At 56.4% G+C, this 20,864-nt stretch overlaps 7 protein-coding genes across 7 annotated transcripts; 3 read left to right on the forward strand and 4 right to left on the reverse strand.

The window, feature by feature from the left end:
• Positions 1-56: 56 nt before the first annotated feature.
• LY79DRAFT_669832 (uncharacterized protein) lies at positions 57-1,919 on the reverse strand (the record flags this gene model as incomplete). Its single annotated transcript, XM_060563701.1, has 1 exon — positions 57-1,919. One exon carries the CDS (start codon positions 1,917-1,919, stop codon positions 57-59), a length of 1,863 nt encoding a protein of 620 aa, XP_060414107.1.
• Positions 1,920-2,537: 618 nt separating this feature from the next.
• LY79DRAFT_215606 (cytochrome P450 family protein) lies at positions 2,538-4,597 on the forward strand. Its single transcript, XM_060551570.1, has 2 exons — positions 2,538-3,168; positions 3,235-4,597. The coding sequence occupies exons 1-2, from the start codon at positions 2,846-2,848 to the stop codon at positions 4,490-4,492; spliced, it is 1,581 nt and encodes a 526-aa protein (XP_060414108.1). The 5' UTR covers positions 2,538-2,845; the 3' UTR covers positions 4,493-4,597.
• Positions 4,598-5,422: 825 nt separating this feature from the next.
• Positions 5,423-8,200, reverse strand: LY79DRAFT_515735 (altered inheritance of mitochondria protein 21; the record flags this gene model as incomplete). The annotated part of the gene is made up of 2 exons (XM_060554743.1): positions 5,423-7,197; positions 7,249-8,200. The coding sequence occupies 2 exons, from the start codon at positions 8,198-8,200 to the stop codon at positions 5,423-5,425; spliced, it is 2,727 nt and encodes a 908-aa protein (XP_060414109.1).
• A 1,591-nt stretch (positions 8,201-9,791) lies between these two features.
• LY79DRAFT_215634 (uncharacterized protein) lies at positions 9,792-10,664 on the forward strand. Its single transcript, XM_060551571.1, has one exon. It carries the CDS (start codon positions 10,107-10,109, stop codon positions 10,599-10,601), a length of 495 nt encoding a protein of 164 aa, XP_060414110.1. The 5' UTR covers positions 9,792-10,106; the 3' UTR covers positions 10,602-10,664.
• Positions 10,665-13,876: 3,212 nt separating this feature from the next.
• On the reverse strand, positions 13,877-14,703 carry LY79DRAFT_669835 (golgi apparatus membrane protein TVP18; the record flags this gene model as incomplete). The annotated part of the gene is made up of 4 exons (XM_060563702.1): positions 13,877-14,177; positions 14,250-14,345; positions 14,529-14,544; positions 14,667-14,703. 4 exons carry the CDS (start codon positions 14,701-14,703, stop codon positions 13,877-13,879), a joined length of 450 nt encoding a protein of 149 aa, XP_060414111.1.
• Positions 14,704-16,684: 1,981 nt separating this feature from the next.
• Positions 16,685-17,329, reverse strand: LY79DRAFT_669836 (uncharacterized protein; the record flags this gene model as incomplete). The annotated part of the gene is made up of 1 exon (XM_060563703.1): positions 16,685-17,329. One exon carries the CDS (start codon positions 17,327-17,329, stop codon positions 16,685-16,687), a length of 645 nt encoding a protein of 214 aa, XP_060414112.1.
• A 993-nt stretch (positions 17,330-18,322) lies between these two features.
• LY79DRAFT_515729 (UbiD family decarboxylase) lies at positions 18,323-19,881 on the forward strand (the record flags this gene model as incomplete). Its single annotated transcript, XM_060554741.1, has 3 exons — positions 18,323-18,548; positions 18,640-19,378; positions 19,458-19,881. The coding sequence occupies 3 exons, from the start codon at positions 18,323-18,325 to the stop codon at positions 19,879-19,881; spliced, it is 1,389 nt and encodes a 462-aa protein (XP_060414113.1).
• Between the last annotated feature and the right edge of the window lie 983 nt (positions 19,882-20,864).

The raw sequence follows: 20,864 nt of genomic DNA on the forward strand, positions 1-20,864 counted from the left end.
CGTTCCCCGGCCAAGCCTCCTACAAACATGTCGTTGTATGCGCAAGCCCCAGCTCATTACATAAAGTGCGTCGGCCGCCAAAAGCTCTTGTCCCACCGATGCCACACTGCCGTCTTGGGCGGCGTCTTGGCCCACCACTCCCGAAACTGCGGCGCGCCGACCTCGTCCCCGAACCGCTGCACCAGATCCGGCATGAACGTGCTCATCGACACGCCCGGGTCCAGAAGCCCGTCCCCGGTCTCGGCGAAGCTGATGTGCGAGGCCCTGGCCCTCCAGCCCCTCTTCTCCGCCGCGGAGACCACCCCGGGAGCGACGACGTCCTCATGTTGCCCTTCCTGCCGCCCCGCGACGCCGAGCGCCGTCGAGAACTCCGCCACGGCGCCCGCGAGCCCGACATAGAACGACTCCGACACGTCCGACGCCTTGGCCAGCGAAAAGATGCGGCTCGTCGACGACCGCACAGCGTCACGGAACGGCATCACGTGGAACCGGTAGTTGGGCCGGTAGTAGTCCTTGCGCGAGCGCTCGTGCCACACGCAGTCCCGGCCCCTCGCGTAGTCGCACCCGACGCCGCGCATGCTCAGCGGGCGACTACTAGTTCTTCGTAGGGGGTCAGGGAACGGCATGCCGGACCAGCACGGCAGTGCGGCGGAGTGGTAGTACGCCTTGCTCCAGCGGAAGTCGAAGACTTTAAGGGCCTCGAGCTCGTTGCTACCCGCAACGAAGCGATCCGAGCCGTAGGCCAGCAGGGAAGAGTGCGTCTCGAAGGGCTGGTACATGTCTTGGTAAAGCACGTCGTAGGGTGACGGCGTGCGGACGTCCAGAAGGCGGATGGTGCCGTCGTCCCAGGCGCTCAGAAGGAGGTTGGAGTGGCCCGCCGGGCCCGGGTTGACAGGGTGAATCGCGCGTACCGTCTGTTTCTTGTTCGGGTCGATGCCGCGGGAGGCCAGAAGTGACGGGTTCTTGGATGCAAGGGAAGGGGTGAAGCCCGAGGGGGTGACGGTGAGGTAACGAATTGGGTTGACGTCTCCAGAGAGCGCGCAGACGATGGTATCGTTATTGAGCGCCTTGGTAGAGTGAACGAACTGCGTCATGCCCTCTTGGCCAGGGACCTCGAATGTCTGCGAGTCCAGAGGGAGGGTGGTCTCGCCCGTTCCTCCAGCGGTGTTCAGAGGGAACAAGCTGACGGTGGCGCGGCTTCCGGCAACCAGGGACGACTGGTTGGGTAGTGTGTCTATTGATCCGATAGACGTCCACGTCGTCGCCTCAAGACCTCCCGTGGGCGCCGGAATGCTGTAGGTTGCGAGGGCTCTGCCGGCGGTGCCTGGGGCCGCCGACACGAGCTGCAGGTCGCCGTTGGCCCTGCCGACAAGAAGACCTAGCTTCCCCTCCGGCTCGACAAGGCGGATGGCCGTGACGTCGCCCACTCCCGCCTGGTAGCCCTTAGCCTTACCCTCCATGCGGAACCAGGCGTCAGATTCCCCACGCCCGCCGCTGTTGAGGGGCCTAAAGCGGCCGACGACATCCTCGCCCGCGCCCCACGACACGAGCTCCCAGGCGTTGTCGAAGACCAGGCGAGCGTCGATGACAGGATAGAAGGGGCGTCCAGCGTTAGTGTAGCCGGTGAAGTAGTTGCCGTCCCGGCAGCGGTCATCCGTGTAGGCAATGAGCTGGAATGCCTTTGTGTCCCAGGCTCGCACCTGGCGGGTGAGTTTGTTTGCCAGGACATCCCATCTCGGGGCCTTGCCCAGCGGAAGGGACAGTAGGGGAAAGCAGGTCCTGACAAAGGTGCGCCAACCATCCTCGCTGAGGAGGAGATGGAGGTGCTTACACGACGAGGCGAGGTGGGCTACATCGCGGGCGGTTCTCAAGTGGGAGACAATCTCCAAGACAACGTCGTCTGGCAGTTGGTCAAACATTGTATGTTTTGGTACTTTTGGTTCCAGCGTTTGTCCGAAACCTCTGTCTATCTTGTCTGGCGGTTGGTTCTCGTGACATGAAGAGTGATAACTGAGAGAATGAGATGAAACCCAGGGTTGTGGGTTGTGGAGAGGGTATGTATGGTGGAGGAGGTCGGGATACTAATGCATGGGATGGAATGAGAAGGGGTCTTGGAAAAGTCTTCTAGCTATTGTTGTGAAGCAAGTCCAGTGGGGAAGCTTGTTCTAGAATGAGTGCGTCTTTGAAGTGCAGATAAAACCCCAGGCCTTCATGATCAAATTCCCAGTGTGGCGAAAAGAAAAGCAGTTCTTTAAAGAGATGTAAGAAACGTGCGTGCGTGCGTGCAGTTGAAGGATGATTCAAAAGAGTCAGGCATAATGACCGGGGAGATGGCACGCGGCAGCCTCTGCAGTCATGATTGCAGGGATTGGTGGCCCGTCTATGACACAGTACCTAGGTTGCCTACCTAAGTACCTACCTAGATACGTGTAGATGCACACCGAGACAAGCGCTCGGTATGCAAGTTAGAAGTTAGCCGCCCGCCATGGCACTCACAGCCCCCGCCCCGGCCCATGTTTCTGCATCTCTAGTGATGACCCCGCTGTTAGCGCAAAGTCGCAACAACTCTAAGATAACGCCAGTATGGCACCGGCGACAGGAGCGATGAGGTCCTGATAACCGCTCCGCATGTTTCTGACGGACTAGATGATAGAACAAGGGCGCAGTCTACATCCACCATCAAATTTGATTCTCACTCTTGGAAGCATGCGCTGTCTCGAGTCACCCGTCCCATCATCATCATCATCATCATCATCAAGCCACCGACCATATAAGTGTGAGAGTTGAGTGGAACAACTGAGTCACAGCCTAGACCATATCCAAACACTTACCTCCATTCGAAAGAATGGGATCCAATCTCACCCCCGTCCTTATTGCGAGCGCCGCCGCCTGGCTGCTCTACCATTTCGTTGTCCACCCGCTCTTCCTCTCACCGTTGTCCAAGATTCCTGTCCCGCACTGGTCATGTCACATCTCTCCTCTTTGGGTCCTCTACATGAGGAAGACGAATTGCCAAAACCGGACCCTCCATCAAGCGCACCGCAGACTCGGCCCGGTTCTCAGAATAGCCCCCAATGAGCTGAGCCTTGACGGTTACGATGCTGTTAAGACGGTGTACCAGGGGGGGTTCGAAAAGGATGAGTGGTACTCCATCTTTGATAATTATGGGTGAGTTCGGAATTAACATAAAATCGAAGCAACCTCATGGCTCCATGACTGACAGCGCTACCGTAGCGTTCCTTGTATGTTCTCAACCCTCCCCTCCAAACCTCACTCCCTCCGCAAACGCATGGTCTCAAACGTCTACGCCAAATCTTTCATCCATGCCTCCGAGGCGGCCAATGCCCAATCTCGTGTCATTCTCTTTGGCCGTCTCCTGCCCCTTCTCTCGGCCTCGGCGTCTGCCGAAACCCTGAGCTCCGACGGCATCGACGTCTTCTCCACCTTCCTCGCCACCACGATGGACTTCATCACGGCCTACATTTTCGGCCTCCGCAACGCCACGGATTTCATCCGCGACAGAGCCTACAGGGACCACTGGCTCCAGCTCTACCTAGCCCGGGCGAGCCACGCATTCTGGCCCCAGGAGCTGCCGCGGTTGACGGCGCTCTGCGCCAAGGTGTCCCGGGGCAGGTGGAAGCCGTACCCGCCATGGGTTGACGGTGCCAACGCCGAGATCGCCGCGTGGAATAAGAAGCTGTGCGAGGCGGCCGGTGTTGCTGAAGGACAGAAAGGACAAGACCCCGCGGACGAACCCGTCGTGCTGCGTGCCCTGGAAGCCGGCATCGAGAAAGAACGCCTCGCAAACGGCGAGGCGTCTCTCCTCTACCACACCACAATACTCCAAAAGGACCTCTCCGTGGCTTCCGAAGTGATGGATCAAGTCCTTGCTGGCCAGGAAACCGCCGGCATTGCCTTGACATACCTCGCCTGGCACCTCTCCCAATCGCCCGCCCTCCAACTCTCCCTCCGTCGTGAACTGCTGACCCTCTCCCCGTCCCTCGTGATGCCTCCGGACGCCTCCCTCCCCGCACACCTCCCGGACCCAAAACAGGTCGACGCCCTACCCCTTCTCCACGCCGTCCTTATGGAGACTCTCCGCCTTCATGCCCCGATTCCCGGTCCGGAGCCACGGCGAACTCCACACCTCCCGCCCTGCCGCCTCGGCGGGTTTCACGTCCCGGGCGGCGTCCGTGTCGCGGCGCTGGGCTACACGCTCCACCGCAACGCCCAAATCTTTCCGGACCCAGAGACCTGGGACCACACGCGCTGGATGGTGGACTCGGATATCGACGAAGAGCGGTGCAGGGAGATGGCGCGATACTTTTGGGCGTTTGGCAGCGGCGGCAGAATGTGTGTCGGCTCCAACTTTGCCATGAACGGTAAGCTCCAACAGAAGAAGAGGAAAAACAAAGAAAGAAAATGGGAAAGATTCCTACGAATTAAAAGCGCCGAGAGGTGGCTTGCTGATGATCTGTTGAAGCAGAGATGAAACTCGTCGCCGCGGCGATTTGGACAAACTTCACAACCCACATCGTGGACGACACGGATATTGACCAGGACGACACTTACACAGCGAGACCAATAGCCGAGCGCCTGATCCTGAGGCTTGAACATGTATAGAATGTCTGCGCGGCCGATATATGGTTGTCTACCACGCTGCTGGTAACAAGACGACTCGGGTTGGCCTATTGCGCATTTATGACTTGGGCCGAACTGCGACATGCTCTCCCCTTTTCAAATAGACTTTATTCATTCATCTTGAGCTTCTTACTTGTTTGTTTCATCCAGGATGGTGATCCATATGACCCAAGACTTGATAATGAGTCTGCGAATGCCTATCTATTACTTACTGTCCTCTGTCAACTAATGTCCAAGCAAAGCCAGACACACTCGCCACTGGGCATAGTGTGGAGCACTTCGCACTACCCATGTCGTCCTGGCAGCCCTCGACATCGTTTCACTTCAGGTTATATAAACCCAACCCACCTTTTAGACAACAAGTCGTCCCCCGGTGTGCAGGGTCATAGGCCGTTAGCGCACACGTTGCGATACTAAAAAAGCGGTCGTCGCAGGATTATACTTGGGTTAGCAATACGGAAATTACCTTGAACATAGTCGACAACATCACGCACCAGGCTATGTAAGATATCATCCACAAGCCGACGCGCAGGCGGGCGGTACGCTGTCCTTCCATCGGAAAGAGACAACAACGCAGTATCAGATTGCTACCTATTAAACAAAAACGCTGTAGAGCCTTGCGGCAATGTTAGGGAACGTGGAAATATACTTGATGACCCGAGACCCATCAAACCTAAGAAGCGAAACCATTTACGCAAAGATAGGATGCCTGTCTAGTGCTTTTCTCCGCTTCATGCCACTCAGTAAGTCACTCACTTTCATGCCGGGCAGACCGCGGCAATCACGCTGCCTCGCCTCCCGTTTGCTTCGCCTCAACAGGTTCGATGTCGTCCTTCTTTTCCGTCAAGGTCGCCTCGATTATAGGCTCACCAGCAGTGTTGGCAGCAAGGGTCTTGACCTCCTCCTTGGGCGCCTCGACCTCGGCATTGACGGATGCGGGAGCCTCAGTCTTGTCTTCTTCGGATTTCTCTTCAGACAGGTCCTTGGCGGTTTGGTCCTCCGCAGGAACCTCAACCTTGGTCTCAAGCTCGGCTGCTTGGGATTCCAACGAGGCAATTTCAACCTTAGGAGCCGGCTCCTTGACAGTTTCGGATTTTGATGACTCCTCAACTTCGAGGACTCCACTGTCACCAATGCTCCAGCAAGTCCTAAGGGGAGAAAAGGACAGTGTAGGTCCAGACTTGGCCGCAGCGACGGGAGCCGCGCTCTTCGCTGCAGGGGCCCTACGCTGGGGGCCACGAGCACGTCCTTTCCTAGCATCAGAAAGCGGCGCCTTCTCCTTCTCTTGGACATCTGCAGCAGGCGGCTCATCCTTCTTGGGAGCTTGCGGGCCAATCTGCAGGCGCTTGTTTAGATCGGATAAGAAACCAGCTTGAAGGGCGGCAATTTTGCCTCCGGCAGGCCTGGCAGGAATAGCTGGCTTCTGCTTCGGTGCGGAATCCTGCTCCTTGGAATCGGCGCCGGACGGGAGAGTCTTGGTGGGGCGGGCGGGAATTTGAGGCTTAGGCTTCTCCGAGGCCGCGGGTTTTGACTTGTCGTCGCCGCTCAGGATGTGTTTAGGCTTCGGGCGCTCGGGGATTGAAGGTGATTCTGCAGTAGCACTAGACTCGGAACCCTTCTTCTGAGGACGAGCTGGCACGTGTGGCTTCTCAACCGGGGACTCCTCCGTTGGTTCGGGAGTATCGACAACAGCCTCGTGCATCAAACTTTCGGGAGTATCCTCCCAGACATCGCGACTCGGGAAGCGGTTCGACATCCCCGGGCGGGTTTCCTCCTTGGCCTGTTGCAGGGCGATGGGCACCGGCTTTTTCTCCTTGGTGTGGATGCCGCGGGCTTCCTGCTCTGCAAGCTCTTCTTGTTTGCGAGCGAACTCAAGGGCGGGGTTCTCGATGGGGAGTTCGGAACGGCGCCTAGACGAGGGACGTTCGGTTTCCGTCGGCTCAGGTGTCGAAACTTCGGCGGTGTAGTTCACGCTATCCGGGGCATCTTCCCAAACGTCCTTGCTCGGGAACTTATGACGAGGCTTCCATGTGTTGACCTCAGACTCGGGCTTCTTCACCTCCGTGCCGTCCTCATCGAACAGCGGCTCGTATTCTTCAACATCTTCCAAAGGAGTCGAGGTCGGCTCCGTATGCGATTGGGTACGGTAGAGACTAGTAGGTCGACTTGTGGGCCTACTGGGAGCCTTCTCCATTTCAAAGGCACTGCCAGAGCGCTCTGGCGGGGGCTCGACGGCTGGCTGAAGGTCGTAAGGATGCACATCCTTCTCGAGCTCATCTTCAGCTAGGATAGGTGCGTTGTACTTGTTCTCGTGGCCAGAGTCGTAGGAAATGAAGCTCCTGCGGCGGGTGTGAGACTCGTCGACGTGGATTGTACCTTCATCGCTACCGGGGGTGGCGGCACTCTCAGGCGAAAGCTCAGAGTGGGAGCCTGACCGGGGGCTCAGGGGAGACTTGATGCGCTGAAGCTCTGGAGAAGAAATGCGAGAGGTATACTCCTCGGACGCCTGATATCCAACCTCCTCGCTGGGAGTGCCGACATAGGCAGCGGAGGTGCCTATATTCGTTAGTCATGATCTTCATCGAGGGTTTGCTCATGTCGACTTACCCATTCCGGAACCCCGGCTGTGGGTTTCCTTGACAATCCTGTTCAAGTCCGTGCTGCTCAAGGCGTAGTCGTTTTGGCGATCGTGCAGAGAAGGCTTGCAATCCTTCTTCAGGGAATCAGGGTGCTTCTCGTACCAGGCCTTCTCGAACTTGTCCTTGGGGGGTGCTGAGGTATGGCCGTGGAGACCGTAGCTGCCGGGGGGCAACTCGTTGAAACCGCGCGAACTATGCTTACGAGAATGGTGACGAGGAGTCCCCGAATGGAAGCCATCGGCAGCGCCGGAACCAGGAGCTGGGGACGGGGCCTGGACATCGCCAATATTGGGGTTCATGGGCACTCGCTGACCGATTTCAGGAATACCATGCTCCTCGTCGCCGAAGGCACTCTCCGACCTTTGCGACATGCCACTGGAGCTGGCCTTCCTCCTGAGACTACTGGGCCTAGTGATATCGTCGCTACTAGGCCTGCCGATGCCATAGGAGGCCGCCCTGTCGGAATCGGTGCGGGTCACGGCCATAACCTTCTGCTTCGCACTCTGGGCCGGGACAGTAGGCTTGGGGGCATGGAGCTTGAGATCCTCAGCAGCGAAGCGGGTGTGCTCAGGCGAGGCAGGCGCTTTGGGCAAGCTTTCGCTGACGACATCGTATTCATTGCCTTCCTCACCGACAGAAGGCATCGAAACACTGCCAGGACGGTGGTGGACGGGATCTTGTGAGGATAGGAAGCCATTGCTTGGAGACGAGCGTGTGGCCTTGGGACTCTTGGAGAAGGGGCTCTCGTTCAGGGGCGAGGGCGCGAAACGATCGGGGTTCGGGGAAATGGAGCGGTCGAAACGCTTGATGGGACGAGGGGGGATCTTGGGGACAGACGAGGTATTCGTGTTCTCCTCTCTGTCCTGACTCCTAGAAGGTCGGGGAGGGATAATGGGAGGTTGTACTGATGCGGCCGACATTTTGTCTTTGTGTGATTTGGTCGATGACGCGAGAATAAGCCGAGTAAATGTTGGCAAACAAGCTTAAGATGGTCGTGAGATGGAAGGGTTGTGGTGGGATGATAAGGTTTTTGTTCTAGAAGAAACTGGAACCTGAAGAAACGCAGAAAAGTGCAGTTAGTTCGCAGGTTCCTGGCGGTATATCAAAGCAAAGAGCAAATTATGCCACCCTGGTTCGCGTCCTCGTGTGAGTCGTGTCTTTGCGCCCGCCTTGTTTTGGTGACAGGGTCGGCAGTTGAATGCCAGATAACAGACTGGAGTAATGATGGAGCGCAAGGCAGTAAAGATCTGACAAGCTAGATAGGCAGGGGGGAAAGCAGGATCGCTGGGGACAGCAACTTTGGGTTTGGTCGCTCAATGGTGTCGATAGGGGGGAAGAGGATGCCCCCCAGCGATCAGACGGGGCTGTCATGTCACGATCGAGTGCAGCAAAAGAGGCTTGCGCGGCGCCGCACCGCACAGCGCGATGATGACGGCCTTCTCAGCTCTCTCGACTATCATAACCGGGGCGCGTTTGCGCCAATCCTGGTGATGGCTGAGCCCAGCAAGTAGACTTGCCATGTTCTGCCCCAAGAACTGCAGCAAGCGGGGAGTTGGGATGGTAATGTGCTGACATTGTATAGCAGAGCATTGGGTGACCGACCGCTTGGAGGTGAGGGAGGTGAGAGGGGGGATATGCCAGGCGGGAAGCTCAGGGCGGCGGTGGAGTGTGGTGTGCAGGGCAGGAAAGAATATGACGACGCACTGAGGAGAGAGCCACTTACAGCTTCCGTTGTGTGTGTGTGTGTGTGTGAGAGAGAGAGGGGGGGATGGAGAGAGATAAGGGATAAGGATTCGAGTTGTGGGGTGTCTGTCGTCTTGTTGAGCTGGTGTTATTGCAACACAGTGGAGGCGACGAGCAAGTGTATGCGGGTGAAGTGAATAGCTGGTAGACTGAGTAGACACATTGAACAGATATGACGAGCAAGTCAAGGGGGGATTGGCGAGCAGGAAAAGCCACCATGACCTCGAGCTTTTATATTCTGGGTTGACGAAACCAGCTGGCTTGGTGACGGTACTGTTGCCGCCATTGAGCCAGTCACGAGCGACGTATTCCCGGACACAGAAGCAGGGATGCTCGATGCCTGTACGGCGGAAATCAGAGGCAAGTGCCACCACCAGTACCTCGCTGGGCCGTGGTAGGTTTTGGCTCGTTCAGACCAATTGCACCGGCAACGCAATGCGTGTTCTCTGCGGGAGGGAGAGAGGAGAGAGGAGAGAGTGTGTGGTGTGCGGTGTGGTAGAGAGGGTGAGGGAGCTCTTGGTTGTCGCTTCTGTCATACAGTAAGTCTCTTTGGAACTGGCACGGTCCGCGCTGGTATGTTTCTGGGGCTCCACTGTACCCCGCCATTCGACCACTAGCGCATCATACAGTAGGTATAGACTACCTAACACTACTAGTACGCGCTGGATCTGCTGCAGGAAGGAGCAGCCAAAACGGAGGGGAATGCGATGTACTCTTGCTGCCGACTATCGTGATGTACATTTCTACGTACCACCCTCATTCTCCGACGTCAGGGGAAGCCCGCCCTTTGAACGATGTGGACAGCCCGCAAGGTTGTCTACACTAACTTGTAATTATGGACCAGAGTCACCCGACAAAGCAGCATTGCATTGGACAAGCAGCAGCTAGCTGGTGTACACATGTCTGTATGAAGCTGAGTTGGCCATTGTGTTGACTCGAGTCTTGTAGTTCATGGGACAGCCACCTAACCATTTCCGCCGTTCCTCAGCTTGTCTTCTCTCGTTGGCTACCCGACCAGAATAGTCGACCAAATAAAAAAACTATCGACCGTCCGACCTCGCATCGATCGATCGAAGAAGAGTTATGCAAAGCAAGCAAGCCTGCCTGTCTGCAAAGGAGGCTCGATCTGGTTGGCAACAACGACCAAGCACCAAGAACCAAGACGCAATGCCGAATGAACCAAGTCCAATACAAACACAACGCAACAGCCCAAAACACATCAGTCCGTTCTCCGGGATCCCGAGGCAAGTCTCTAGAAATAGAAGCAAAAGACGGGCAAAGAAAAAAGGGACAACAAGACACAGCACAGCACAGGGCCTCTGTGGGTTCCTCGGCCATCAATCAGCTGTCAGCGGCTCGACCAGATCAAACTTGCTCTGCGTCCCATTTGCGTGCTCGCGTCAGCGTCGAGATCTAGAATCAGAAACGCGAAACCCATCCCGTCCCGAGTCACCTGCGTCAAGAATAGTCCAGCTGGGACGCCGGGGGTTCCTTTGTTTTCAACGGCCCCCACCAGGCGCACTCGCCCAGGCACACACATCCGGCGATTTCTCTTTGAACCTGTTCGCAAGTACTTGACTTTGGCTACTCCTCTGTCCTCTAGCATTGTTCGTCCCTCGAAAGGATTCAAGAGGCCGTTCAGAGACCCGGCCACAAATTTTTCTTCTCTTTTCTTTTTGAAGTCTTCAACCAGGCCCGGCGGCGTGCAGCGGGCAAAGGACAGCCGGTCAACCCACAGTGGGCAGGGACCACAACAGCAAACCGGGGGGAAGGGGCTCCACAGGGGCGTTGTCTGGTCCAAGGTCGAGCCCGCCCACGCCCCAATCGAAACTGTCCACTGAGAAAAGTTCGAAAAGTCACCCGCTGACCACGACCACCAACCCCCCAAACGTCCAGCTTCAGGCGGGGCCACGCCTAGGGCATAGGCGGCCCCGAGGGCAGGTACCACCTCGAGTCCCACAGGTACTTTTCCAGGAACCGGATGTGTGAACCGGGAAGACGTGGCCCAGCCAGGTACATCTATACCTCTCTCTCTCTGTCTGTCTCTCGCTCTCTCTCTCCCGCCTTTCAGCCCAAGAGACAAACTTGCAAGTCTTACAGTGCGGCACAACCTGTGCGTCAGGAAGGTCTTCGACTCTTCCACCAAAACACTACCTACCTAGGTACGCTCTACACTGCCGAGTACTACACCAAGCAAATCAAGCCAGCCCCACCATCCAGACCACGGGATGCTACAAGCGCTGCTGCATGGAAGGACACCGGCTCTCTGCAGCTAGCTAGGAGGCGGCGTCTCGTCCGCTTAAATATCAATACAACGCCTTAACAGCACATGCACGGAAGAGGGAGCCGTTCAGGACGACCCTGCCGACCTCCAACGGTAACTTAGCATCGGTACATCGTGATTCGCAATCCTCTCGTCCAGTCGGCCATTTTTCTATGTCACTTGAGAGCATGCATCCGCCCTCGTCCTTCACCGCAACAATCGGAAACATGATCCAGTTAATTGAATTTTCCCGCCTCCCGCACTGGGACGTGCGGGCGCATTTTCCTGGACCACCTGGACCATCGCTAGGATTCAGCCGGCACCGCCTCTCGGACTTCCATCTCTGGCAACTTGATTGCACCTTGACGGGCGCCCGAGCGCGCCCGCGGTTACCAGAGAGGCATTTTGAGGAGGCATTTTAGGCAGGCATTCGAAGCAGGCATTTGCAACCGCCTGGTTAACCAATTAAGGAACGGCCTTCGTACTATGTATAGGTAGGTAGTCTACGGAGCATGCCAGACCACCCATGCGATCATGTCTTCAACACCAACGTACATTGGGACCCGCTTTGCGGCGGTTTGTGACGGCCACTGTCACCGTACTACGTGTGTAATAGTTATCCACACATGAAATACTTCTGGGCACGATGGTTAAGCTGCCCAACTTCCCATAGAATCACAGATGACTCGGAATGGGACAAATTCGAGCGGAGGCCTCCCAGCTACAGACAACTGGAGCCAGTGGTCGAGTTCCATTAGCCACTCTTCACAATACCCCGTCACCGTATTTGTAAATACATACGGACAGAGTATACCATCAACTGGAGACGGAAGAGCCACCAGCAGCCCCAGCCTTTGACGATCGATCCACGGACGTCCCTGGAGGGGCGCCGGCAAGCCGTCTTGCCTTTCGGATGATGATAGATGACAGATGTTCAGGCGGAGCCTGACGAGATGGGGAACTGAGCAGTGTACACGTACTCAAGCTTTAGTAGGAACCCAATTTGATTCAAACAAATACAGACATGTCGAATTTTCCAGCAACTACATCCGAGCATCAGTAGAGTTGGCTAGCCTTCTCTCAGCTGCCCTTTCTTCATCTTGCAGGACCCTTGTGGGGGGGGAGGGGGGGGGGGGGGGGCCGTTTGGAAAACGGGAAGCCTCGTCACCGTCATGGACTGAAATGGTTGGTGGATCGGGTCCAGAGGCTCCATGCAGTCTCGTCTCCGAAGCTCAACGGCGGCGGCGGCGCACAACGAACGAGCGGGCCAGAGCTTTCTGGCCACTCCTCCGTTGTTCCCACACCGTAGTGCTACATGACGCCATTTCAATGTTAAGAGATCCAATATGGCCACAGATACCATGTTGCCAGTTCCCGTTTGTCACGACTTTTTCTTCCTTCCTCCCCCCCCTCTGCTTGCTCTTTCTTCGAGATCTGGATGACGCCGCACCTTGTTGACGGCCTTGGGCAACCACATTAGTGAGTTGAGCAGTATTTTGCATGCCAAGGTCTTCTACCCCGCGGAGGATGACAAGGCATACGTCAACACCTAGTAATTCAAGATTCCGGCACTTGCTCGATTTGCGAGTGTCGACAACATGAGGGGAAAGGGAAAGCCGGCCGTTGCCCCCCCCCCCCCCCCCCCCCCCCCCAAATCTGGAGCCGCTTGGTTGGGGAAACGGTCAACACTCATAGAAGTGGTCATTTGTTGCCACACTTGGGGGGGGTTTTAATGTTTTGGTGGCTTTGTTTTTCGGTCACGGGCTTTACGGCGTGCATGATATCGTCGCATGGGGCTTCATATTGGCCCGGCTACGCGCTTTTGGCATCAAACTAAGCCACGGAGCCGGCGACTGAGGCTTTCTGCCGGCTCCCCTCCCCCGCCGTTGGCCAGTGTTAGTCTGTTCGCCTTCACCGTTCACTAGACGAACGGGGCCCGGATCGAGCTATACCGACTTGAGATTGCTTGCGAGCTTGCGACGGGATTCTCACGAGCTGCCAAGCTCTCACTAGGCCAACTTGAACAAGCCGATTCCCTTCCAACGACCGCGCATGCATGGGCACAGAGCACGTTGTGCTACGGATCAACAGACACAACGACTAAGCGCAAAACAACGCAGCTAGAGAGAGAGAGAGAGAGAGAGAGAGAGAGAGAGAGATGCTCCCAAACAGTAAATTCAGTACAATGAAGAAAGCTATCATGATCTCCGGAGCTTCTAGGAACCAAAGCGCAACCGAAGTTGTACACACCAAGCCTGAGCTTGTTCCGGGACGCCGAGTTCCTTTCCGAATATGCCGGCCGTTGCATATCAAAAACACAGTTCGCGTCTGTCTCTTTTGGGACCTCTCATGCGCCATTGCGCCTCACAGGCGGTCATGGCCACCATGGACCTTCGATACTCGCAATTGTATACACTTATCCCCTCCCCTCCCGTCGCCCCCATGTTCTGCGTGCTTCGAAGCACTGGATATCATTGATTCTTGCCTATGCCAATTCAGCTGTTGATGCGGCTGCGGTTGCGGTTGTGGACGAGGGCTCGGGAGCTCCTTCGGTCTGCGCTTCTTCGCCGCGACCTTGCTGTTGACTCTTCTAGACAATCATCTGGGCAACGCCCTGGCCACCAAGAGTCTTGCTGCCAACGAAGGCCTGGCCCTTGACGCCGGCGAGGAGGTAGCAAATGGACGTCAGGGAGAGGAAGACGCCAGCGGCGATCAAGCTGCTGGTAGTGATGATGGTGCTGAGGAACTGGATGACGGCCATGCCGGCGTAGGCGCCGGCGCGCATGTAGTTGGTGGAAATCTTGCGGATGAAGCCATCAAAAGTAGCCGAGGTAGGGCAAATTCGGAGCAACAGAGGGATCTCAATGAAGAGGATCACCAGCGCAGAGGCACTAAAGAAGGGTCTAGGTTAGACGGAGCTCCGAGCGGTGACGGGGAGCGAGTGTTCTGGGAGACGAGCTTACAGGGCGAGCGCGCAGAAGATGATGAGCAGAACATGAAAGGTGAAGATGTTGGCGATGCCCAGTGCTAAGCACAGGATCATGGACAGGACGCCCAGCCTGGATTGATTCTCGAGTCAGCTGTTTGTTATCCCTCCAGTACCGTCCCGCATGATGGGTCTCTTTCTACGCAATCCGGGGCAAGCTATTGTGGAACGGCGGCGATGGCGGTCTTCCGTGCGAGCGGATGTTCGAAAGGGGCTCGTCGCGCGAGGCGGACGAGAGACGCAAGGGAGCTCTTACCATTGGCCGTAAATGCCTATGGTGACAGGTTAGCGACAACATCAACACGAGCCGAACGCACGCAGGCAAGCAGGCCGAGTAGAGAAGAATCCGGCGCAAGCAACGAGGGGATAGATGGAGGAGGTAGGCAGCACGTACTGAAGTTTCTGGTCGCGAACTCGTCCTTAAGCGTCATCTTGGCGGCGGTGGTAGACTTTTTCTTCTTGATGTTGGCGTACGTGGACTTTCCAAGCTATTGTGGAGATGGTCCGAATTCCAGCTCACGGAGATGCGATCGACACACCGACGAGTTGGGAGAGTGTGTGTGTCTGTGAGAGATGAGAGAGAGAGAGAGAGAAATCGGGGCTCGTGTACGTTTTCGGGAGCGAAATAGGATTGCTGATTGACAATGATGCGATGCGCAAGTTTTTGTGTTGGTGGTTTCGATTGCGAGGTTGCGTGGATCGAAGCTTTGTGTTTCGTACGAGTGGTCGAGGTGGAATGGTCGGGATTGTTGTCAGCTTCCGGGGAAGCAAGCAGGTGCCTTGGGAACGGCGCAGGGCCAAGTCACCGTCGTACGTAGCCTCTTGCGCCGAGTTGGAGGCTTGGACTTTTGGGGAGGGGAGGGGGGTTTAGGGGTGGCAGGTCCCCGCCGTGCTGCAGCTTCCAAGTTGTTTGGGGGGTGCTAGTGGATGGCTCCACTGGGTTGTCTCTGGTTTCTGGTATCCGGTCTCGGGTCTCTTCGCCGATAACCGAAGGTTTATTCTCTCACTGCTTCTTCTAAGGTGAGCTACAGGCTACAGCTGAAGTGGTGCAGAGAGAGACAGATGGACAGACAGACAGACAGACAGACACACAGTGAGGGTGAGAGAGAGAGAGCAAAGCTGCGGCGCCCGGGTGGTTAGCAGATAGCCGCTGTGGTTGCCGCCAGCACTGACACTGGGACGACCCTAATGAATCTTAAAAAGCCCCCAAGGGTCGGTCGGATCTGGTCAAGTATACTGTTGTGATTGGTGCTCCCTTGAGGTAAAGATGGCTTAGGGGCATGGGCCTTTGCTTGTGCGTCCTGTCGGTGGATGGAACGCCAAAGGTTATACTTGTTATGTTTGTTGAGTGTGTTCTGAGAGCCGAGCCATCACTCTACTCGGATCTGGAATGGCCATTTGTCGTCGACTAACAAGCCTCTCTTATAGCTACTTCTAGATCAGTGCCGTGTGCTCCTGAATGTTGCCATCAGACAATCGGGAGCTCGTGTTTGTACCCTGGCCATCTTCCGGAGCCCAACAAAGGCGGTTTGTGTCCGATCCTGATCTATCTGATCCTCCTTGAGGCGGCGAATGGCCCGTCGACCACACAGGCTCTGACCCTGCCTGCGGTGGACCCGCGAGGGCTGCTGCTTGGGGAGTGGAAAGATGGGATAGGATGTAAGAGGTTGATGAAACGACGTCCTGACACTATCCGGGCCCGGGCCTCAGGGAGACAGCATGGCCGTCGATCTCAGTGAGGCCAGCCGCCCAGTTCGTGCTTTCCGGATCCCCCTGCTTTGTTTCCGCGTGGTTATCAGGTGAGGGATGTGTGGTCGATTTCGTCCTCGGGCAGGTATTTATTTTTCTCCTTTGTTTTTTCATTTGTCCCCCACAAGACAGATAAGCGGGAGCGCAATGGGATGAGGAGATGGAGGAGAGGGCGAAGGAGATTCGAGTTGTCTCCATAGCCTTCCTTGGGTGGATTGTGAATGCCAACAATACCGTTTTCTGAGCCGCAATTCATCCGAAAATCGCCTCACCCATCACATATTAATTAATGTCTATTTTCGGTTTGTTTTTCTAGCACAAAATCGCCCGTCAATTTTCGAGGCGGCGTGCTATATTTCCGCTCGCCGTATCTATGAAGACTGGCATGGGATGGCGGTACGCGCGTTCAAGAGGAAATAGCGTGCGGCGTGGGCCGAGCATACGTGGACTCGCCAAAGCCTCAATCGCCCAGCAGCGGTGGGCCACATCTACCTTCACAGGCCAGCCAACTTCCGGTGCTTTCATTATTCAGATGCCTAGAATTACTCGGTCTTGTCCTATCTGCCACAACTCTCTGGTCATCGACCGATCGTTCTTAACATAGTCGTAGGCAAATCCAACCGTAAGAAACGGCCGCAGTAGGATCCCACAATTACTGGATCATCACGCCAGCCCCAGGCCTGCCAGCTCCTTAATCACCGCATCTCTCTTTTTCCTGTCCTCCTCTGAAGTAAGTTCCCCCACGGTGTTACTGTACGTCCACCACACCCCGTCGGCCTCGTTTTTGCCCTTATCGGCGCCGTCCCAGTCGCACATCTCCAGGAAACCGATGTTGGAGATGTCGAGGTTGCACCAGTCCAGGTACGCGTTCGTCCACGGCGTGCGGAACTTGTTGAACCGCTCCGGGTAGGCGATCGGCTCGGCGTCGTCATCGATGGCCCGCTGGAACAAGGCGATGGTGCCGTCCGCCGCGCCCTGATCGTCCAGCACGAGGAAGAGGTCTAGGTTGTTGCTGGGCCAGTTGGCTTCGCCATGCGCCGCCTGCTTCTCGCGGTCCGTCGCGAGGACGACAGTTTCGATATCTTTGATAGCCGCGCCCTTCCATTCGTTTCGGCGGAACTCTGGCAGAGGTGGCTGCGTGGGTTCCATGTCCGTGGGAAGGGTGTTGGTTTTCGCCGTGACGAGCACAAAAGTATCCCAATCCGAGTCGACGCCGCACTCCCAGTTGCGGAGGGTCAAGAGGAGCCGGTTCACGAGCTTGACGTCGGCGTTTTCGGCCGTGATGAAGAGGAAGGAGGTCGAACTCATCGTTCAAGCTTGTGTCTTGGTTTTATTTTATTTTATTTTTATTTCGGTCCGTTTCAGGCATTCGATGAAGTGCGTTTCTTTGCTCGGGTGACCGTCTAATCAGTCTTGAGAAGCTCCTGGTTGTGTTTTGTCTTTAAACATCTCTCCAAACACATTTCTCTGACATCATCGCGGGATAGCGCATAATGGGCAGAAATCAGGCTGATGGCTGCCTAGCTCTTACTATGCGCTTATCATTCGCCCCATCTGATGATCTTCATGGTGGTGGCATCTGGGGACTGGGAGGAGCAGGTTCGTCGCATGCGTCTTGGTCGCATCGCATCTTGTATGAGGTTACAAGTCTGCGGAGCTCCCTCCCCCGCCAAAAACAAAACGGGCCCGGAACCGGCAGCGCATCCCCTCCATCACTTCTGAAAATCCCGGCGCACCGCATCCCGACCCCTCTTCCTCCGGGCTCCCGGCCATCGAAGAGTAAGTAACCCAGCTCGCTTGTATAATTCAGCCGCCGCGAGGAACGCAATGCACCGATAACTTTCTTGGCCTGTAACACCTTCTGCCAAGCATATTGGCCACGAGAGGTCGTGAGAGTTTAGCGTACAGCGGCGGGCACAAACGATGTGGAGAGCAACGGGGTGTCAGTCAGCACCACTACTAGGTAGAAGCGGCCATTACATCATAACAGCGATTTCGCATATCGCGGGTCGCCTGTTGCCGCATATCTTGGCGCGGGCTGGCCAGTAGGGGAACGCAATGATACATGCCAAAAATCCGCAGGTGATTGGGAAGGTTTCTTTGTTAGAGTTTCTTCTGATATGAAGTATCAGCACGGTGTTAACTCCGTGAGGCCGAGTCAGCAAAGAGAGAAGAACCCCGCTCAACAAGATATCGCCCTCGCATCAGCCGCAATCTTCGTCAACGCCCTCTCACTGTGTACGGCATCATAACAATAGTCACATAAGCCTAAAAATACTTGGTTAAGCTTCATAACGAGTCATGGTCTTGACGGTTCTCACCGACGACCAGATCAAGGCCATATTGGCCAATCTGACCGCCGACGAGTTCGAGGGCTTCAGGAGGACTATCTCGACAGCGCTCCACGAGTACTCGACCAACACCCACAACATTGAGGATGGCACGTACCACCAACCGGAGCGCCTCTCAACCGATAACCTCAAAACCGGCGCTACGACCTTGTATATGCCCTCGGTAGGCCCCCAGGGTATGGGGTGCAAAGGCAAGTCTCACACGTCCCCTACCTCCCTCACCATCACACTCACGTCTCCCATACTGATCCCTCTCACGCCTCGCAGTCGTGACCCTAAGCTCCAGCAAAGCGACCCAGGACCCCTCAAAGCCAAGCATCCAGCCCACGGGCGCCGTGACCCTCCTCTCCCCCGAGGGCCAGCCCGTCGGCTTCCTCCATGCAAAGACCCTCACAGCCTTCCGCACCGCCCTCTCCTCGACATGCCTCCTCGCACGCCGCGGGCAGGTCAAGACCGTCACCGTCTTTGGCGTCGGCCTCCAGGCCTACTGGCACGTCCGCCTGGCCCTGCTCGTCCGCGGGTCGACCATCAGGCATGTCCACGTCATCAACCGCCGCTTCTCGGACCAGGCACGCGACTTCCTCCGACAGTTCTACGAAGTGCCCCAGCACATCAAGGAGCGCGAGGGGTGGGCCGAGGCGACGTTCGGCATCCTCACGCCCGGCTACGGGGAATTCAAGAGACTGCAGAAGGAGCAGATCCGCGACGCAGATGTGGTATACTGCTGCACGCCATCAACCGAGGACCTGTTCGAGGCTGAAGTGCTGACGAGCCACGAGGGGCGGAGGAAGGGGAGGCTCGTGGCGGCGATCGGGAGCTACACGCCGCAGATGAGGGAGTTACCGGAGGGCTTGCTGCTGCAGGCGACGAAGCACGAGAAGGCGCATTGGCATTTCCACAAGCATGCGCCCGAGGGCGGGGCGGTTGTGGTCGATACGTTGGACGGTGCGTTGAAGGAGGCCGGAGAGATCATCGCGGCCGGCTTGCAGCCGACGCAGCTTGTCGAGTGAGTTTCCGGGTCCACGGGGGATGACTCACGGGGGAAGGGAAGGGGGAGCTCAGCCAAAGCTAACGTAGGACCATAGGCTCGGGGAGTTGATTATGCTCCGTCGCATGCGCGAAGAAGAAGCGGAAGACACCGACGCCGATGCTGACGCAGTGAGCATTGCGCCCTCGGAGCTCGACAAGCTCGATTTCTCTGGCACGCCGTCCATCAAGTCGGCCTTCGTGGGGTCCGACGGAATGTCTGCGTCGGATTCGCGGTCGTCCGTCAGCAGGGACTCGGCCACGGGCAGCCACAGCAGCAGGAAGCCGAGCATGCCGCGCCGGAGCTCGAGCCAGAGATCGTCTGACAAGCACAAGAAGGAGGACGCGTTGGTTAAGTGGCTCCGAGACGGGACGGTGATTTACAAGAGCGTCGGACTGGGGCTGATGGACTTGGCGGTCGGGATGCATATGGTCCAGCTCGCGAGGGAAAAGGGTATTGGAACCCAGGTTGAGGGTTTCTGATGGAGGTGGGGGGGTTAGACTTGTTATGTTCGCGGGGACAGTGAACTACAACGTGCTTTTCGGAGGTATTGGTGACAATAGACAATGATACCATGAGACTTTCTCCAGCTTCACTGTCTAGAAGCTCGTCTCGTCATGGTCCTTCTGCCTCTTGCGCACACTCATCTGCCCTTTCATCTAAGAGCGCACGTATAGGTGTGTTATCACAGAGCCATAACCACGGGATATAAACTCTAGATAAAAGATACGTAACTTGGCTCGAGTGTCGAACGTACAAAGATCAAACACTCTCCAGGTACGGTTTTCGTCTCTTTCGTCTTCCTCGTATCTCTGCATAAACGTAAGTGCACCGCCAATAATGAAGAATGGCCGCTTAGGACACAAACATCTAGCAGAGCCCGCAGGTCCCGCCTTAAACACCTAAGTCATGCCGGGACACCGAAATAACGTACCAGCTGCTCAATCAAATGTTAGACGTCCTGAGAACACGTCACCAGTTGAAACAAACGGCCACTCTCACTCCGCGATAGGGCAGCAAGCTTATGTGCCGTCCGTTTGAGCAACTCCTGATACCAATGCGAAGCCGTCGAGCAAATTTATAGATAGCCGACAGAGAAATGGTTCGCCACATTTACGCTCGTTGAAGACAGGCCGGTCCCGTCCGCGATCCTAGGCAAGCTCCTACATATGTCCTCGATGATCATCGCCACTTACTGGCGCCTTGTGAATCATGAGCCACCCATGTTAGTCATGCGTCACCAGTGACACAGTGACGCCGCCTGGCACGCCGGGGAATGAAGATACCGTGTTCCTAGGACACTACGGACTGTGGTGGCCGTCAGTTTTGCCGCCGTGGGCATGCGGGCAAGCCCTCTCCCCGCCGAGGTGGAGGTCACAAAGGGACTGCGAGCGCCGATATTGGGCCTCCTCCTCCTCCTCCTCCTCTTTCTTCTTCTTCTTCTTCTTCTTCTTCTTCTTCTTCT

This window comes from Colletotrichum navitas (assembly GCF_030913465.1).
Source record: "Colletotrichum navitas strain CBS 125086 chromosome Unknown LY79scaffold_30, whole genome shotgun sequence".
Taxonomy (NCBI): Eukaryota; Fungi; Ascomycota; class Sordariomycetes; order Glomerellales; family Glomerellaceae; genus Colletotrichum; species Colletotrichum navitas.